At 34.1% G+C, this 19500-nt stretch overlaps 2 protein-coding genes, 1 long non-coding RNA gene and 1 other non-coding gene across 4 annotated transcripts; all 4 read right to left on the reverse strand.

Annotated features, from left to right (window-relative positions):
• Positions 1 to 3048: 3048 nt before the first annotated feature.
• LOC112416611 (protein FAR1-RELATED SEQUENCE 5-like) lies at positions 3049 to 3627 on the reverse strand. The gene has a single exon (XM_024770866.1). It carries the CDS (start codon positions 3625 to 3627, stop codon positions 3049 to 3051), a length of 579 nt encoding a protein of 192 aa, XP_024626634.1.
• Positions 3628 to 4497: 870 nt separating this feature from the next.
• LOC120577028 (uncharacterized) lies at positions 4498 to 5345 on the reverse strand. The gene is made up of 2 exons (XM_039827920.1): positions 5340 to 5345; positions 4498 to 4968 (listed from the first exon to the last, which is right to left on the reverse strand). The coding sequence occupies exons 1-2, from the start codon at positions 5343 to 5345 to the stop codon at positions 4498 to 4500; spliced, it is 477 nt and encodes a 158-aa protein (XP_039683854.1).
• Positions 5346 to 12001: 6656 nt separating this feature from the next.
• On the reverse strand, positions 12002 to 12110 carry LOC112416828 (small nucleolar RNA R71). Its single transcript, XR_003007343.1, has one exon. It is a non-coding gene; the product is annotated as a small nucleolar RNA R71 (small nucleolar RNA).
• A 2930-nt stretch (positions 12111 to 15040) lies between these two features.
• Positions 15041 to 19181, reverse strand: LOC25498155 (uncharacterized). Its single transcript, XR_005643266.1, has 2 exons — positions 16902 to 19181; positions 15041 to 16761 (listed from the first exon to the last, which is right to left on the reverse strand). It is a non-coding gene; the product is annotated as an uncharacterized lncRNA (long non-coding RNA).
• Positions 19182 to 19500: the final 319 nt, after the last annotated feature.

Here is a 19500-nt window from a genome sequence, read left to right on the forward strand (position 1 = left end):
CCAAATCTTTCCACTGCACACTTATATAGAAGAAAGAGATTGACAAAGGAGTGTAATCATGACCTCCCTTGTGAAACAACACGCTGCACCTTGTTTTTCAGTTCACACCACCACCATGGCAGCCTATGAATAGAATTGGGGATATTTCAAACACAAGGGTAATTTAGTAATTAACACCTCCAAAATCACACTTTAGTTTTTTCCCGCTTTGGACCTTGCAGTTTTAAATGTTGGAGTTTACATGGGAAAATTTTAGGGCGAACCTGCAGCTTAGTATTGCATTAGTAATATTATGATATAGGGATCTTTTCCATTTTTTTTTTAAGGGAGGGGATCTTTTCTACTTAAAGTTATAGAAAATTGTTGTTCTTACTATCAAAAGTTCCTAATAACACATGTAAATTTTAGAAAAGTTTCCAGCAGTAGTTAACTACTGTTCAAGTAACTGGAAGTCGTTAACTATCGATGAAGTCAGCGGCAGTTAACTGCCATTCACACTAATAAAAGATGCAACAGCGGATTGGGCTTGGGTTAACACCGGTTCGATTCAAGCATGGGTCGGTTTCAAGAGAACCGAACCAGTTCAAAGGGGCTTATATATATGTTGTGGGATTTTTTCATTCATTTTCAATGTTGTTTCTCTCTCTTCCCTTTATTTTCTCTCATCTCTCACTCTTTATTCTATTTTCTTCTCCAACGGGAGATGGGATGGTGGAGGGAGCTACGATGCGGCGGTCGACCGTCATGGGCGGCGGCGCAACCGTTGTAAACACCCCAAACAACTTTCGATTTTCGGCTTTTGATTTTTAATTTTCAGCTTATTTTTCATGTCGTTCACACCAATAAAAAAAAAACCAGTGCAGTCTGCACTGATTTTTCCAGCCATTTTGGCTTGTTTTTACCTGTAATTTCAAAAGGCAATTTCGCATGAAATCAAACCGAAACAACAACATCCAGCAATCACACATCAACATTTCATAGTTTATCAATTATTCGGTAACATTACAGAAAACCGATAATGCATTAACGTTACACAATTGTTTGAAATTCGTCAAATTTTCCACATTATGCAACACATTACACATAAAGTACATTAATTTATAATAAATGCGAAACTCAAATATAGTGATATATATATATATATATATATATAGTTAACGGTTAGTTACATCTTGGCCACAAAAATGGTCATTACATTATATATCCAAAAAAATACGTCGGTGCATATCGACCCAAAAACGGATGAACACCGATCAAAAAGTGTCATATTTTATATTTCATCTATTGAAATTAAATCATCTAAATGTTCCACATTCAAATTCTTCATTTGCTTTAACCGAAGTGTCTCCACAAAAAATAGGATTGTCATGATTTGTTGGATTTTTGGGTGGAACCAATCTCTCTCCTTTCTCAATCTATATGATTGTTCGGAAACGATCGTGTTGATCCAAAAATTCATCCTCCCATGTTGCCGCCTCTTCGCTCCTTACAAGCATCTTGGAATTCCATTAGAATACCTGCATATAACTCTTGAGTAGGAGATTCAACCAATTTTTCGCATGCATCAAATATGGTATCAACTATCTTATTATGCTTCACCTCGTCGACAATCTTCTTTTGCCCATCCACTACCACAACATTTTGTTTAACTTTACAGTCGGTGATGATTTTTCTCTAACATTTTTTCCAACATGGAAATAACAAAGTATTGCACTACTATCAGGGAAAACATTTGCTACGACATTCATCATAGTCGTGTCCCTGTCGGTCACTACCACCTTAGGCATATCACTATTTCGGTTACGAAGTTTCAGCAACATTTGCAAAGCCCAAGTAAAGTTATTCTCCTTCTTCGACGTCATAAATGAAAAACCAACCGAATATGTCAAATAGGTTGAGGTGACTCCAACTATTTCAAACAATGGCATCATGTACAAGTTTGTTTTGTACGTGGAATCCATTATCAAAACAGTCGGAAAATTGTTAAACAACTTTACTGATGTTTGATGAGTCCAAAATATGTCTTGAACATATTTACTTTCACATTTTTCTCTTATGTAATAAACATATTAATTCTCTACCAACTTTGAGATTAGAAATTGCATCTCCGTCAAGTCATCCCTTTTTGCCTTTTTGAATTTATGATGTTCATTGTAGACTTGCTTGATATTTGTCATGGACTCTTTCCTTTTCTTCTTCAAATTTGTCAAAATATTTTTTGGTTTCACCAAACTATTGGTCAAGTCATGTACAATCTTCTTGTCGTCCTCCATTAATCTTGTGGCAAGAAGGTTCCCTGCAACATAAGGCACCATCTCATGGTTGTGAACACCATTAAGAATAGCAATTTCCAAGCATTGTCTTCCCTTACGACATATCCACGCACCTTGAACAAACACCCACATTTTCTTGATCCCGTTGTTTCATGCTTCACTTTTCTCTTCGCTACTTTGTGCTCACCACTACGTTTCATGTCGTTCACACCAATAAAAAAACCAGTGCAGCCTGCACTGGTTTTTCCATCCATTTTGGCATGTTTTTACCTGTAATTTCAAACGGCAATTCCGCATGAAATCAAACCGAAACAACAACATCCAGCAATCACAAACATCAACATTTCATAGTTTATCAATTATTCGATAACATTACAGAAAACCGATAATACGTTAACGTTACACAATTGTTTGAAATTCATCAAATTTTCCACATTATGTAACACATTACACATAAAGTACATTAATTTATAATAAATGCGAAACTCAAAAATAGTGATATATATATATTATATTTCATTAATGGTTAGTTACATCTTGGCCACAATAATGGTCGTTACATTATATATCCTAAAAAATACGTCGACGCATATCGACCAAAAAACGGATGAACACCGATCGAAAAGTGTCATATTTCATCTATTGAAATTAAATCATCTAAATGTTCCACATTCAAATTCTTCATTTGCTTTAACCGGAGTGTCTCCACACAAAATAGGATTGTCTTGATTTGTTGGTATTTTTGGTGTAACCGGTCTATTTCCTTTCTCAATCTCTATGAGTGTTTGGAAACGGTTGTGTTGATCCAAAAATTCATCCTCCCATGTTGTCCATCCATTACCACAACATTTTGTTTAACTTTACAATCGGTGATGATTTTTTCTCTAACATTTTTCCCAACATGAAAATAACAAAGTATTACACTACTATCAGGGAAAACATTTTCTACGACATTCATCATAGTCGTGTCCCTATCGGTCACTACCACCTTAGGCATATCATTATTTCGGTTACGAAGTTTCAGCAACATTTGCAAAGCCCAAGTAAAGTTATCCTCCTTCTCCGACATCATAAATGCAAAACCAACCGAATATGTCAAATAGGTTGAAGTGAGTTCAACTATTTCAAACAATGGCATCATGTACAAGTTTGTTTTGTACATGGAATCCATTATCAAAACAGTTGGAAAATTGTTAAACAATTTTACCGATGTTGGATGAGTCCAAAATAAGTCTTGAACAGTTTTACTTTCACATTTTTCTCTTATGTAATAAGCATATCCATTCTCTTTCAACTTTGAGATTAGAAATTTCATCTCCGTCAAGTCATCCCTTTTTGAATTCATGACGTTCATTGTAGACTTTCTTGATATTTGTCGGATCTGGATCCTCTCATGCCTTCTTCTCTCCTACCATCCCTCCTGCTCTATTCCCAGCGGTTGGATCAATCCATTGGTTAAAAGAGAATTAATTAGAAAGACGAAAACATCTCGGGACAATCAAGGTGGTCTGTTTACATCACTTTCTCTCACAAGAGTACAAGACCTCTCAATTTCATCTCTACTATTTAACCTCAGGCTAATTCATTACGAGGAAACAATTTACATCTATACATCCTTTCTTGATGTTTTTTGAAAGCAGCGTTCTTATAAAAGTTTATAATGGATGATGAAAGTATAAATTATATGCTAAATTAGATTATATATGTTTTTTTTTTAAGAAGATTATATATGTTTTATATTCCAGATCTGCAAAACATTACCACTTTCTTGGTTTAGTACGGGGTGTAAAAGAGTTGCAGTATGAATTGGTATGTTCTTAATTGGGATGTGAACATTTGAAACTGTGAAGAGAACAAATCATAAAATGTTATAATCCTTTTATTTATTATGATAGAATTGGTGTAGCTGCTTAGAAAAAGAACATAGAGATATGAAATGTTAGAGATGAAAAAGAAAAGTGGAGAGCAGATAGGTTATGAGCAGCAGGACGGTGAAGAAGAAAACAAATCTCACATATTTCTCTCTCTTAACATGTTTTGCCATTATTTTTAGAGTTTTATTTCTCTTCCGTTGGATTAATCGAAGGGACAAGAATAGTGCAGGAGGGACCGCATGAGGGAAAAAAGCAGGACGGGATCCATTTCCATATTTGTCATGGACTCTTTCCTTTTCTTCTTCAAATTTGTCAAAATATTTTTTGGTTTCACCGAACTATTGGTCAAGTCATGTACAATCTTCTTGTCGTCCGACAAGAAGGTTCCCTGCTACATACGGCACCATCTCATGGTTGTGAACACCATTAAGAATAGCCAATTTCCAAGCATTGTCTTCCTTGACGACATATCCACGCACCTTGAACAAACACCCACATTTTCTTGATCCCGTTGTTTCATGCTTCACTTTTCTCTTTGATACTTTGTGCTCGCCACTACGTTCATAAACCAACTCCAACATAGCATTTCCACCTTCACAAGATATTTTAATGACAACCGTAAATCCAGCCCTATTTGCTTGTCGACGAACCCAACCGAGCAATTTGTCTTTATCTTTCCATGTACCTCGGGTCGAAAAGAAATGAGTTGTGTCCAATTTGTTGTCACAAAGTTTCCACACATCGGAATTGACGCTTGAAGCCTCAACTTTAACGAAAGCTTCAACCTTCACGGAAGCTTCGACCTTAATGGGAGCTTCAACCTTAATAGAAATCGATCACCCCGCATTCTACCATTTCTATAAATAAACAACCTATAATTTCTAAAATAATTAATAAACATGTATCTAATATCATAAAAGAACATAAACAAGGGTGCCTCTAACATGGTCCCTATTTTTAAGGGTGCACTCATGGTCCCTTTAAAATGACTTTTAATTGGAGGTTACAAAAACAAAAATTGTTCCATGGTCCCACATAACAAAAAATTATTTTTTTTAAAGTGAACATGAGTAATTACTTTTACGCCCTCCGATATAAGACAAAAATTTCCAAGTGGAAAAGCATTTTCCTCCTCTCTTTCTCTCTCTTCAAGACTGCAGTTCTTCCTCTTCTTCTTTTATCTCTCATTCACCTTCATTAAACCTTAAATCTTAGAATCCCATTTATTATCCTTCTTTATCTCTATTTAATTGCTCCAGAATCATTCCTCCTTCATATACGCACTTGCGATTCTCGAAGCAATTTCTCCTCTCGTCTGAATTCGCGATTCAATCACCTCCAACATCAAATTACTAATTCATCAAATTCTTAACCACCAATATTGCACCCATATGGAATTGACTGGTTCTAGACTATCACAACTATCCAATCAGGTCATACTAGTTTCATGGACACTTGGGAGTGTTTTATTTATTCAGTTTGCAGGAGGCTCAAAGTTTTAACCTCTACGTCAGTATTCCTTTAATTACCACCATTGGAGGATTTATTTCAAAAGCATTAACATCTTGTTCCTTACATTTATTTGCAGCTTATTGTTATCCCACTCCAGCAACCATCCTACGGTCTTGAAGGGAGAGAAATAGAGGAGACAAATGCTTCTCCATTTGGGGATTTTAGGGTATAAAAGTAGTTACTCATGTTATGTGCGACCATGAAAAAAAAAATTGTTGAGTCATTTTTGTTTGTGTAACCTGCAATTGAAGGTCATTTTGAAGGGACCATGGGTGCACCCTTAAAAATAGGGACCATATTAGGGGCACCCCATAAACAAACCAAAAAAAAAAAAAAACCAAAAAAAAATTATTTTGAAAATTCAAAATTTTCTAAATGTTGAGCGGCAGTTAAAAGCCGCTGGCTCCCAGCGGTAGTTAACTGCCGCTAACATTCGTGTCAGACAAAAAAAACCAGCAAAAGGCAATCAAATGTAAACGAGTTTTTTGATGCAATACCTGTTTTTTTATTTTTTTATGTATGTTTTGCGTGGAAACGTCCTAGCAATCCATCAACAACGATTTGGAACCAAGATTTTTGAAATGAGGATTTTTTTAGTTTAGGTAATGGTGAGGTAAGGTGATGAGTGAATAGGAGGTAGGGTTTTCTGATTTGGGGGGAAAACTCAACGACAGTTAACTACCGTTGACCCCAGCGGCAGTTAACTGATGCCGGTTTGCCCAACAGTAGTTAACTATTGCTGAGGGCTTTTTAGTAAATTTATTAGGAAGATATGTATTTCAGAAAAGCAATATAATTTTCAAAGTTATATTGTTTTGTGAAACATTCTCAAATTACTTCCTCATATATTTGAAAGTATTCCACGTCTTTGTTAAAAAATTTCAATTAGTTTTGTTTTATTGAAAAACTTTTGATAAAAACATATACAAGTAAAAGGTATTAATAGAGTTAAAGAATAATAGAGTTGAACAATATTATTCTTTAGACAAATTTTGACGAAAATTTCCAAATTGTTTCAAGTAATAAAGCAGTAAGTAAAATCATCTCCAGCGGGATTGCCGTTTCAACTGGGCAACTGGCTAAATGCTAATAGGTCATCTTATATTATTTTTAACATCATTCATATTTATTTAGTTTTGATCCATGTTAGAGGAGTTTTAGAACAAATTTTGAGACATTTTGTAATGTTTTCATTTCGAATCATGTAATTCTAGTTTTCTCGAAACCAAACAGTTTTAGGGTGTTTTTGATGTGATTTAAGGCAAAATCATGCAAATCGTCAAAGCAAAGCATCTTGTGAAGATTTAGGAAGACAATGAATGAGATTCAAAAGGCCTCTGAACACATTACAAGACGGAGAAATTCCATTCCAAGTCCCAAGACAAGTTATATGGAAGAAAACACCCAAAAGATGAAGAAACAACCGATTAAGCGCTAGAAATTGCACTCATGCGCCCCCTGGTTAGAGCCATGAGCCCCATGATATATGTTTTCCATGCACCCCTCGGCACATAAGAAAACACTTGTGCGCCCTCTCGTGTATTATGTGCACCCTGTACTGTGCTATTTTGGTGTAGTCTATATCAATATAGCTTGCCATCATCATGATGTAACTTGGAATATAGATCATAAGGAGTGGAGACAAGTTTGGAACCTAAAGAAGCATAATCATATAAGAGATCCAGACAATATTTCCATTGAGATGATAAAATGACTTATTAGTTTACAAACCTGATTAGATTTGGAAGGAGTGATGTCAAGTGGTATGGGCATATATACATCTTCCTACAAATCACCATACATGAACAATTCAGTTGCGATTATGCTGCAAACCTTATTGTCAAAAAAAGCAGAAAAATGTGGTTGATATGGTCGAAATTGAAGTTATTGTCATTGCGGAGACCTCAAAATCCTATTGTTGACATTTCTACTTACATTGAAATTGCCAAGGTTGATGAGATTATGACGATTGTCCAACCACTTTAAAGTAGATTTAGGAGCAAGCAATACCATTATCTTTAGCTTTCTTATTTGATCAAAGCAACTATAATCTTCCTACTCATTGTACTGGTAACTATGAGATTATTTTTAAGGGTTTGTCTAACATGTACAATCTTTACACGTTAAAAAACTAAGAGCCAAGAAAATAATATTATTTAAGTGGAAACATGAAGACTCTCTCCAATATAAATAGAAGGTCCTAACAAGCAAGAACTCAACAATTTTTTAAGAGAACACATACGATTTCAAAATCCTCTCAAGGCATAACAAAAGCTCTATTTACAAATTTTACTCAAAATATCAAATACAAAGCTTAAGCAAGCTCTATTTTTCTTTGAGCTTTCAAGCAAGATCGATACATAAAGCATTCAAGCAATTGTAAAAGTCTCTCATTCATAGAAAGATAGAAGTTTATAAAAGTTTGCTCATAAAAACGAGTTGGTGAACCCAAAGTGGTGAAAGAAGGTTGTTTGTAAAAGATCTAATGTGGTATAAGATTAGAAGAGTTGAGATTAAGTTATAACTTAACTACCTAACGGAAAATCTTAAGTAATGTTAAATTGAAACTTATGAATTTTGTATTAAATATAAAAAATTTAATAAATAATTGTTGTTTTTCAATAAAAAGATGTTACTTTTATTTCTTTAACATGTATATTACACATGTTTGACAAACCCGAGATATAAAATCTATAAAGTATTTAGTTTTTTTTTTTATTAAATATATTTCAATTTATCTTAAAGTGTATAATTTTATTACATTTGTTCTTAAATATAAGACCCTCGAGATATTACTTTGTCTCTTTAAATTGTATATTTATCTACTCAATTCACATGCAACGTAAATTTTGAATGTGGACAATGTTGTTCCTCACGAAAAATTGCATCCCCAAAATATTACGAGATAAATTGGAATTTACAATAAGTAATTATTTTACTAACACCACCCCCATGTATGGTTAGTGGGGGTGGTTTTTAACGGCTGTTCTTAGTTCGGGATAAATTCGTTGGATATTTCTTCGCTGTATATTGCAATGGCCCTTACGCAAAGGAAAAAAAAAGAATAAGAAGACAAAAAAAATGTCACAACATTGATTTTTTTCTTCGACCAATAACAAGGTATATTTTTTAGGGAACAAATAGTGTGAACACATCGTTACACGGTCATTCAATAAAAAATCAAATTTTTTTCACATTATATTAATCGAATTTAATTTAAATAACAGTGTATTGTTTAAGTAAGAAACAATATAACACATATGGAAAGAAAGAAAAAAAAGTGTAACATTTTTTTATGATTATCAACTTAATATGTTTTTTGACAAGATCATATATATTTTATCTTAAACTCTCTAAAGAAAAACCTTATTTATATCTAATTTTTTTTCTTTTTTGAAAAAGTTATAACAAACATACCCATTATAGATTACATATATGCTAGAATCGGCTGAATGTATTTGTACCTACAGTTGCGTACAGATGATACTCTCACACCAAGGATTATAGATATGCAAGAACCAATCAAATTTAAATGTAAAGCAAATCGGACAAAAAAAAAAAGTAAATTAATATAATAATCTTTTTATTATTATTTCTATAATGTCGCCTACAAGAGCCGGTACAAGTTCATAATATATCTAAACAAAATATTACATAGACACCCAAGTCTTATTTTACAAAGAGAAATGAAGATAAAATAGATAGAAGAGAGGGGAGTAATGAAATAATAGATCTACGATTGATAAAGATTGAGAAAACAAAAGACGTTAAATGAGTGTTGATTTTTGTAGGGTGTTCAAATATCATCGGTGTTTATGTCTTCAGATTATTGCGACAACAACAAGCATCTTCTTTTATACAATCGCCACCTCTTACAAAGCCCTGTGCGATGCACATTTTATGGCAAACTCCTTGTCCTCCGTTTCCACATTTTCTTTCTTTTTCTCCACAACTATATCCTGCAGGATCTTGATTTGCTGCAATCAAAAGAAAATTAAATCCATGTGGATTAGAGAGATTAAAATTTTATACAATTTCATTACAATAGATCGCTAGTATATGGTTTTAACAAAAATATGAAACAAACAACCAAGTTGCCTGGGCTCCAGTGGCAATGAGCTCCTTCCAAGGACGTACCCGGGGAATACCGGATTCGATTCTTAGGAGGAACAACGATTGGCCAGTGCGTATGCCTCTACGCACGAGCCGGATTAGTCGCTCACCATTGGTGGGTCGAAAACTGGTGCAAAAGCCAAAAAAAAAAAAAAATATATATATATATATATGAAACAAACATTATTTCATTACCTGCTGCAACCGAAACTAAAGCAATGCAAACAATGCATAAAAGAAAAAGTTGGTTATAACGAGAAGCCATTGTATACTATTTCACCTTATATTTTCTTTTTCAAGATTGATAACTTACATGTTTATTATATAGTTGAAGAAATATGCTATTTATAGAGAAACTAATTTTTTTTTGAGAAAATAGAGATACTAATTATAACGAGAATTCATTGTATAAGAATGAATTATGAACATTGGATTTGAAACTTAACGGAAAATATGGCTAGTGGAAGTAAAAATGGACAATGCTAAGTATAGCGAACAAAATCATCCTAAAACTTCCGTTCATAAATATAAGATCCTTTTACAGAATTAGTGTCCTTTTTTTTTATAAGATCATCTTCACAAGTCAAAGGTTCAATAATTAACTTTTCATAAAAATATCCATAATTGAATGAAAAAATAGACAAGATCAATAATTTCTCTCTCTTAATAATTGAAAGATATATAATTTTGAAAAATGAATGTATGTTATTGACAGATATATCCAAACAATTTTTACCCTTCAAAGTTAAGTATTTATTGGTGAAGCCGAACACTCAAGAGGATTAGTGTGCACTTTTTACCCTTCCTCACGAGGTGATGAAGGAAGAAAGGTTAGCCTCTAATGGTGTCGGCTCTTCTTCCGGGCAAGTTAGTCGGAGGGCGCATAGGTCAATTTCCAAATATTGGTCGGAGGACCATTCTTTCGTCCTTCCAAGTACTTACACTTTTAAACATGGTGACTGATAACCAAAAAAATAGTTGGTTATCACGTTGCACTTATCCTCCATAATGAACGATAAATTGAGTGAATGCAAGGCCTAAGGAATCTAATGGGTTACATTTAGGAACTTGTAGTTTTAATTAGTTTTTAGTGTTATTTAATAATTTTGAACTAATGCTTGTTGTGGATGTTTGATGAAACATGATGAGGATTAGAACTAGAGATTTGGGAAGCTGCAACATGGATTAGGATGCTTCGTTGAGGATATGAAAAGATTCAGCACCCTGGATCGCAAGCCATGTTGTACAAATAGTACGAACTTAGGGGACCACTTCTGGCCTTTGCTTGATATGAGTTGGCCAACTTGAAGTGATTGTCCTTGTACTATGAAAGGACAACCACATGTTAGTGCCAAGGGTCCGAAATTTTGATTGTGATTTGAGAGGCCAAGTTCCAACTAGGGTTAGCAGCTTTAGAGTTCTCACTACATCTCATCTTCTCCATAGATGAGCATGAGGGATAGTTTTTAGTTAATTATAGTTAGGATTACTTGGTGATGCTTTTAGCTCACCAATTTCATTCAAGGATTGTAATCTCGTATCATCTCTATTTATCTATCAATTTAGCTTTTCATGTTTTCATTTTGTTTTACTTCAACTTCACCTTTGTGGTTCATCTCACTATGAGCTAAATCCCTTTTTGTGGTTTAGACATGGCGAGGTTATGATATTCTTCGCTTAAGATTTATAAAGCTATAGCTTCGCGCTTCTTTCAAACAAACTGAATTAACTCAAAATCTTTGAAAGTAAAACTTGATCTCTTTTACTTTCAATGCTATATTTCCTTGATACCAAGAGGGTATTGGAATGGAACATTTTGTTTGATATGACTTAGTCCATATGCATCGAGAGGTGAAAGGATCAAGAGAAACTAATTTTAAATGATTAAACAATGCAAGGGTAAATTGCTAGGATTGGCGATTACAGGGACCAATTTTTAAACGACCCCTAATTGCAAGGAGAATGGCAAGGATAGGTTCATCAGGGAGTATGCAGTGTTTAATCCAAATACCCTTCATACTAGCGTAGTGATGCCAAAAGTTACTACTGCTTAGTTTAAATACATGCATATAAACCATTGTCCAATTCTCAAGAACAATCACAGATGATCCTCATCTACATTTGAAGCAGTTCATTGAAATAGCAAAAAAAAATGCTTTCAAGCTCAGGCTGTTCTTTTACTTTCTTACTGGTATAGCCAAATCATACTTTCTTCTAGTCCTTAATGTAAGAAAGAGGAATGATATTACATTTTTTTTAAGCAGACTAATGAAGAAACTCTTTTTGAAGCTTGGGAAAGGTTTAAGGAATTATTGATAAGGTGTCCTCATCGTGGGATACTTGTGCTAGATGCCTATTCAGGGGGTGCATTGTTGAGAGTCCTACCAAGAATGTTATGATATGCGATAATCTATAGTTGCTTATAGCTACCAGTGGCCAACTGATTGCATGCAAGTGCAGTGCAAAGCTACCTCAACAGAGAAGAAAACACGAGGTCCTTTTAATGTGTCTGAAGTTACAACTTTCACTGCTCGGAAGGCTCAGCTGACACACTAAGAGTCCTAGTTAGTCCCTATGCATCGAGAGGTGAAAGGATCAAGAGAAACTAATTTGCGCAAGCGCAAGCACAAGATCTTGGAAGAGCTTTTTAAGCGCTGAGATCTAACTAGGACTCTTATCATAGGCCAAAGGGTCAGCAGAATAACACTTTAGTGGGAAATGTTGATGACCTAACCTAGTAACGTTACATGTTAAGATTATGTGATTGTACTCTAAACGGTAGTTTTCACGTGCTTAACATGAAGGATGTGTGCACATCACTCCATGTAGCCACTGCAATTCCTATCCTTATAGGGAGACCTTTATTAGCAACTAGAAGGACTTTTATTGATGTGTTGAAATGATAACTGACCATGACAGTGAACGATCAGCAAGTAAAGTTCAACATACCAATATCAATGGGAAGGAAGTAGTGAAAAGAAATTATTAAATGGTTGGATGGAGGAATCAAAGGCGTTAAATATATGTGGTTTTAATGTGGGATATGTAAATAGACTAACTTTTTGTCTCTATTCCCAAATTTACTAATTTTTTTGGTGAATTTGGAGAATCCATAGTAAAGCATGTGGATAGGTATCAAATTGAATGTGGTGATATTGGAAATGATGAATTGGATGATATAATTCCTTAGTTACTTAACTAATGATGTTTTTATATGGTTCACCACCCTATTGCCCAATTTCATCCTAAATTGTGGACAGTTGGAAATCGTTATTCATGGACAATTCCTTAGGCTTTGTTTGGGAGTTTGGAGGGGAAGGAAAAGAAAGACTTTGAGGGGTGCAAAATATGAGGAAAAATAGAGAAATTTTTTAAAAAAATTAAAAGAGTAGTTTTTTAGAGAATGATAAATTAATGCATATGATTACTTTATTTTTAATTTTAAAAATATTATAACAACATAAATTAAATTTTAAGAATTCTTATTAACCCTCCAAAACCCCCCAAAACCCTCCTCCAATACAATTTTTTAGTTCCTCCAAATGAAGAAGGTTTTGTATTATGAAGAAAAGTTAAACCCCCAAAGCCCTCCTCTCCCATTTTCCTCTCTTTCTTCCACTTACTTATTCCTTTTTTCCCAAGTCTTCCCCTCCCTTCCCCTCCAAACTCGCAAACAAAGCCTTAGAGAAGAAACGAAAGTGGATGTTATTGGTTTGACAAGGATTCAAAGAATAGATGATGAATCATTATATGATTACATTAGTTGATTTAGATTGATGAAGGCTAGATGTATTACAATGATTCCTTAGTATGCATTAGTTGAAATGGCATGCCACTCAAAAAACATATGCTTTTGATATAAATTAGATCGCGCGACCCGTGCTATCGCACGGGTCAATATTGAGCACAATATATATATTAACAATTTAGAATTGCAACATCACATGAAAATAAACTAAAACAATGTGAAATATATAATAATTTAAACTTTATTGCAAGATCACATAGAATATTTTAGAACACTTCTTTGTAAACTACTTTAGATATAACATTTATATTTTCGTCTTCCTCGTCAGTTAACAATATCTCTAACCTTTTTCTTGAAGTAACTATGGACTTTTGATCCGTGGATATTAAAAATCATTCTGTCTTTCATGGAAAAATATCAACAAACTTTTTTTTAATTTTTTTTATATGATTAGCATTTCTATTAAAAACTTCTTAAATTGAATTTATTCAATCAGCCAAACTTATAAGCAAATAATATGGAAGTTAATAAAATGATTAGTATGCAACAAAGTATAAAATCATATATTGCAATATATTCTTACCTCTTTTAGACATATTGATCAAAGCTTAGTATTAGACAAAGTATAAAAGATAACTTCTGAGGTCTTAGAAAAATAGGGAAGCTTGCATTTATAGGGTAGTACATAAACGCTTATGGTAGTGCTGCTGCACCTTACTTTTCTACCAATTCAATATCAAAGATATCTTCTACCAGACTCCAAATCTGTACCGTATTAAAAAATAATGATTATACCCTTATTGATTGGTTCAATTGGTGTAAAAAGTATCTAGTAAGTAGACTGAGAGGGTAAATAAAATAAATTGAGCAGACCTGAATGTGGCACAGTAAAAGATAGCTTGTGGAAGAGGGTTAAGTAAGATGTGAGTACTTTAAAGGCTAGACACGTTTAGTGCATATCAGTGCATGTAATTATGCATAACTTGTAAGGTGAAGTCTAATGGATAGATGAAATATTGACAATGTATAAAAAGATCATGATGATCATAAAAGAAACACACATTCATCTACGTAGTTATATATATTTACCATAAATTCTTGTGCTATACTCCCTCCGTCACTTAATAAGTGACACAGTTGACCCAATTACGCATACCAATGCATAATTTTGAGTTTAAATATCTTGAATAATATATTGGAAAAAATTATGAAAATTAGATATTTTGAAAATACTCATCGAGACGAATCTAACGACATCTTATATGATATTATTTATCTTTGTATATTAGTAGAAAAATATGGTCAAAGTAAGTTAGGTCAAAATTGCACATTTTCAAACAGGTCATTTATTACGGGACGGAGGGAGTAGTCACTACTCCATATAGGACAGCTTGGTAGTGTGTTAGTTGAAAAAATGTTGAAGGACCTATTTGGACAATATCTCATATTATATAGAGCAATTAGGTAAGGTCTAACAATACAATGCAAAGTTAATTATGAGAAGACCATTGCAAAAGAGGTCGAAACCAACATGTTAATTGTAAATGACATTAATCTCGCCAAATTTTTTTTACAAGACATTTTCGACAACTTCGAATAGCAAAACTTATGGCAGCATTCAAACTTCTGCTATAATGATGCCGACAACATAAACCAAACGGACAATATTTCGGATCATGGAAGTCAGTCCTTTACATTGAAGTTACATGTACTTCTTATTCTGTTTAACTGGAATAATCTCTTGTGATAATAAGGACCTATTATGACATAAAATCACTATTACATACGTGATTTTGTCATCCACTCGGAAGAAAAAGGGACATAAAACCTGTCTGGAATAGATGTACTTCATAATGACTAATCTGTCAAGCAAGCTGAATAACAACATTAGCTATAACACTTAACACAGAACCGCACCTGCTAACTGCCACTGCTGCAGCCACAAACCGCACCAAAGGACAGGCCACCACCAGCACTGCAACAGCAAAATTGCAGCCATGACAGGACCCAAAAAACCAGTCCCTTCAGCATCAAGACACCAGCAGGCCACATTTACACACAGCAAGAAGCCCAAAACCCCCGGCCCCCCACCGCTGCACTCCAAAAACAACACTCCACACCCAAAACCCCCGGCCCCCCAATATTTCCATGAACGACAAGTAAAAAATAAAAATTTCAAACAAATAACGAGTAAACGATCAAATTTGTCCCTATCTTTGTAAGTAACTCTCAAATTAGTCCTCGATTCTATTAATAGTCTCTCTCTTTGTCAAAAGTTTCTCAACTAGGTCTTCATCATGTGGCAAAAACATAGAGACATGAACCCAATTGAGCAGTGTTTGATAAAGACAGAGACTAGTTTAAAATAATAAGAGTCGGGACTAATTTGAAAATAGCTTACAAAAATAGAGACCATTTTCATTGTTTAGTCAACAAATAAAACAAACACGAAAAAATAAAAATTCGTGAATATAAAAAAATAAAAAATAAAGGGGTTTGTCAGATTATGAGTGCACTGCTCTCTAGATCTCGGATTTGAATCCTTCGGGTATCAGAGATTATTGGTTTGGGATAGTCTGCACATAACTTATATGTTGCTGCTCTGACTTCAATTGAATCTGCCAGCGGATGGTGGAACCGGACTCCAGATTAACAGTTTGTTGGTTAGATGATGTATGGAACGAAAGAGAGAAAATTGAATGAATAGAATCCAAAAATAAATTCACATCTTTCATTCCATACAACTCTAAGCAACATTGCATTAATGCCACGACGATCGATCCATCTTGATCCACGCTCCAAAACCAATATCATCATTGCCTCTTGAGAGAGAGAGAGAGAGAGAGAGAGAGAATCAAAGAAGAAAGAAATAAAAAAGAACAGATAAGAGCAAGCCATAATTTTGCACTTTATCTACCACAAAATCCTTTCTAAATGAAGAAAGAGCCACAACATACTTTCCTTCACCTGCAAAGGTTTAATTCAAATCACATACTAAATACAAGGTTCCTCGCTGATTCATTTAACAAATATCACAACTAAAAAAGTGCACTATTAATCATAGTTTCAAACTGTGGCTGTGGTTAGGGTTACGTTGTGAACCTTGAAGTAAAAAAATGTTGCCAATGTGGTCGAAATTACAGTAACAATGTCATTGCGGAGACCTCAAAATCCTAATGTTGTGATTGCTACTTACCTTGAAACTGCTAAGGTTGGTGGCATTGCGGCCGATTTTCCAGCACTGCAAGCAAATTTACTGAGTAAGTAACACCATTATGCTTAGTATTCTTATTTGATCAAAGAAACTATAATATAATATTTCTACTCATTGTACGAATAACTGACTTCATTTTCAAAAGCAAAAGTTGAAACTATATGCACCGTTTTACAATTTGCAGGAAGCCCATGTAGTGATCCAAACCATGTGTCTTCTGTCTTACTGCTAATCCTAATGATCTTCTGAGTACTGTGGCGGCTGAATTGAAACCACCAGCTCCTGTACTTCTTTGAAACATCGTTGATCGACCACTTCCTCTGGCCTCCGATGATAACCTGACTAAAGCTAAGCCTGCAGCTGCACCTACTCCTCCACCCTCTTCATTTGCAAGGGTATATGGTGTCAACTCTGTTGGCATTTTATTATATTTCAATTTGTACTATCGAACGCACATGGCACAACTTCTCCAAACACAATTATTGGGACAACACAGAAAGAGTGCGTTTCTGTTTGGATTGTGAGAATATTCATTAAAACCAATTGATATAGATATAAATCCAGGCTAAATCATAAAGGTTGTAAAAGAACTTCTATTCTATCCAGTTCAATATAACAAATGCGAAAATTTACAGGACAAATAAGAAACTTAGAATCACATTCAAGTGAACCACTAAAATTATGTAATTGAAATATATATACACTATTTATCAGGCTACAATGAATCATGAACCGCTTTCATCAGAATAATCTTATCTGGACGAAAATGTCAAACTATGAAGCATTGACCCTAACATGTCGCCACAAATAATAATTTGAGAAAATGATAAAATTCAATGTGATCATATGATCGGTGTTGAACAACAACACTTGTCAGACAACGGAAATACCTTCATCAAAAGTGTCGATACTATAGAGATGTTAAACAATTAAAAGAAATTTGAATATAACCCAAACAACAAAGCAAATCCATCATTGTTATCATCTTTGTTACAATTGTTGGAAACATGACAGCTTGAATCTTTGTCCTCAAAAGGGTTTGCTTTGAAACACAATTCTTCCCAGTTTCCCATGTTCTGCAATAACATAATAATCATGTAACTACACCTTCGTGTAAAGTGAAACTGAAAGCTCATCTAATAACAAAACAAGGCAATCAATGTTATGATGCTTGAAATTGCCATCACAAAGCTTTTATTTATTGCAAAGTTCAAATTAAATTAAGCATTGGTCATATATGTTTCAAACACATCAAATAAAGTGACTTTCAAATTGGAGTAGGAACATGATCAACACATGTTTCACCACGAAACCAATATATTACCATGAACAACCGATAAAAAAAATAAAACAATTCTAACAAATAACGAGCAAACGATCAAATTGGTCTCGGTCTTTGTAAGTCACTCTCAAATTAGTCCCCGACTATATTAATATTTATTTCAAACTGGTCCCTCTATTTGTCAAAAGTTTCTCAATTAGGTCATCGTCATGTGACAAAAACATAAAAACACAAACCTGATTGTGAAACTTTCTGTCAGAGACTAGTTTGAAATATTAAGAGTCCGGACTTATTTGAAAATAGCTTACAAAAACAGAGACCAATTTAATTGTTTGGTCAACAAATAGCACAACGACGAAAAAATAAAAATTCATGAATATAAAAAATTAAAAATAAAGAGGTTTGTCAGATGTTATGAGTGAACTGCTCTCTAGATCTCGGATTTGAATCCTTCTGGTACCAGAGATTATTGTGTTGGACTAGTCTATACTCCCTCCGTTTCGTTTCAAAATATAAGTAAAATTCACTTTTTAGGTTCATTCATTCAATGATGTATGTGGTTCAGAATTGAATGAACCTAAAAAATGAATTTTGCTTATATTTTAAAACGGAGGGAGTACATAACTTATATGTTGCTGCTCTGACTTCAATTGGATCTGCCAGCAAATGGTGGAACGGACTCCAGATTAGTCCGTTCTTAAATCGGATAGAAAATAAAATAAAATATACAAAAAGAAAGAATAATAATCAACAGTTTGTTGGTTAGATGATGTATGGAAAAAAAGAGAGAAAATTGAATGAATAGAATCTAAAAAGAAATTCACATCTTTCATTCCATATAACTCTACCCAACATCGCATTAAAGATAACTCCAAAAACAAGAACATGGTTAATTCAATCCAATTCAGAGGCTCAGATCTGAAACAAAGATGGGATCAATCGTTGAGAAAAACCACCGCCATGAATGACGGCACTGCATTTTGATTCAATCTCAGTGAATGCCACGCCATCGGCAAGTATTCTTCCACGACGATCGATCCATCTCGATCCACACTCCGAAACTATCGTCATCATTGCCTCTTGAGAGAGAGAGAGAAAAAGAGGATCAAAGAAACAAAGAAAGAAAAGGAACAGTTGAGAACGATGTAGATTCATAAAGTGGTCAAAAGAAGGCGTGTGTACGTGTTGATAGCAAAAACTTTACGACATCTCAAAAGACTTTGAGCATTGCCGCCCTACAAACTAACACGAGTCTCTTCAGGTCATGTTTAAGTGTGGAGTTCGTTGTTCTTATGGAGTTGATCTTTTAAATATCAATGGTAGTTTTTATTAACATGGCAATTATCAAACAAAATAACATAATATATCAACATAAAGTAATTTTTTACATTTGGGACGGCTTTGGGTATGGGTTCGGGTGGGTATCTATATACCCATTATCCGTCTCATACCCGTGTTTTGAGATCGGGGAAAATCCAAACTCA

This window comes from Medicago truncatula, chromosome 7, assembly GCF_003473485.1.
Source record: "Medicago truncatula cultivar Jemalong A17 chromosome 7, MtrunA17r5.0-ANR, whole genome shotgun sequence".
Classification (NCBI taxonomy): Eukaryota; Viridiplantae; Streptophyta; class Magnoliopsida; order Fabales; family Fabaceae; genus Medicago; species Medicago truncatula.

Bases quoted from the DNA above. Each gene is read 5' to 3' on its own strand.
- LOC112416611 (XM_024770866.1), bottom strand. From the start codon at position 3,627: ATGAACGTCATGAATTCAAAAAGGGATGACTTGACGGAGATGAAATTT.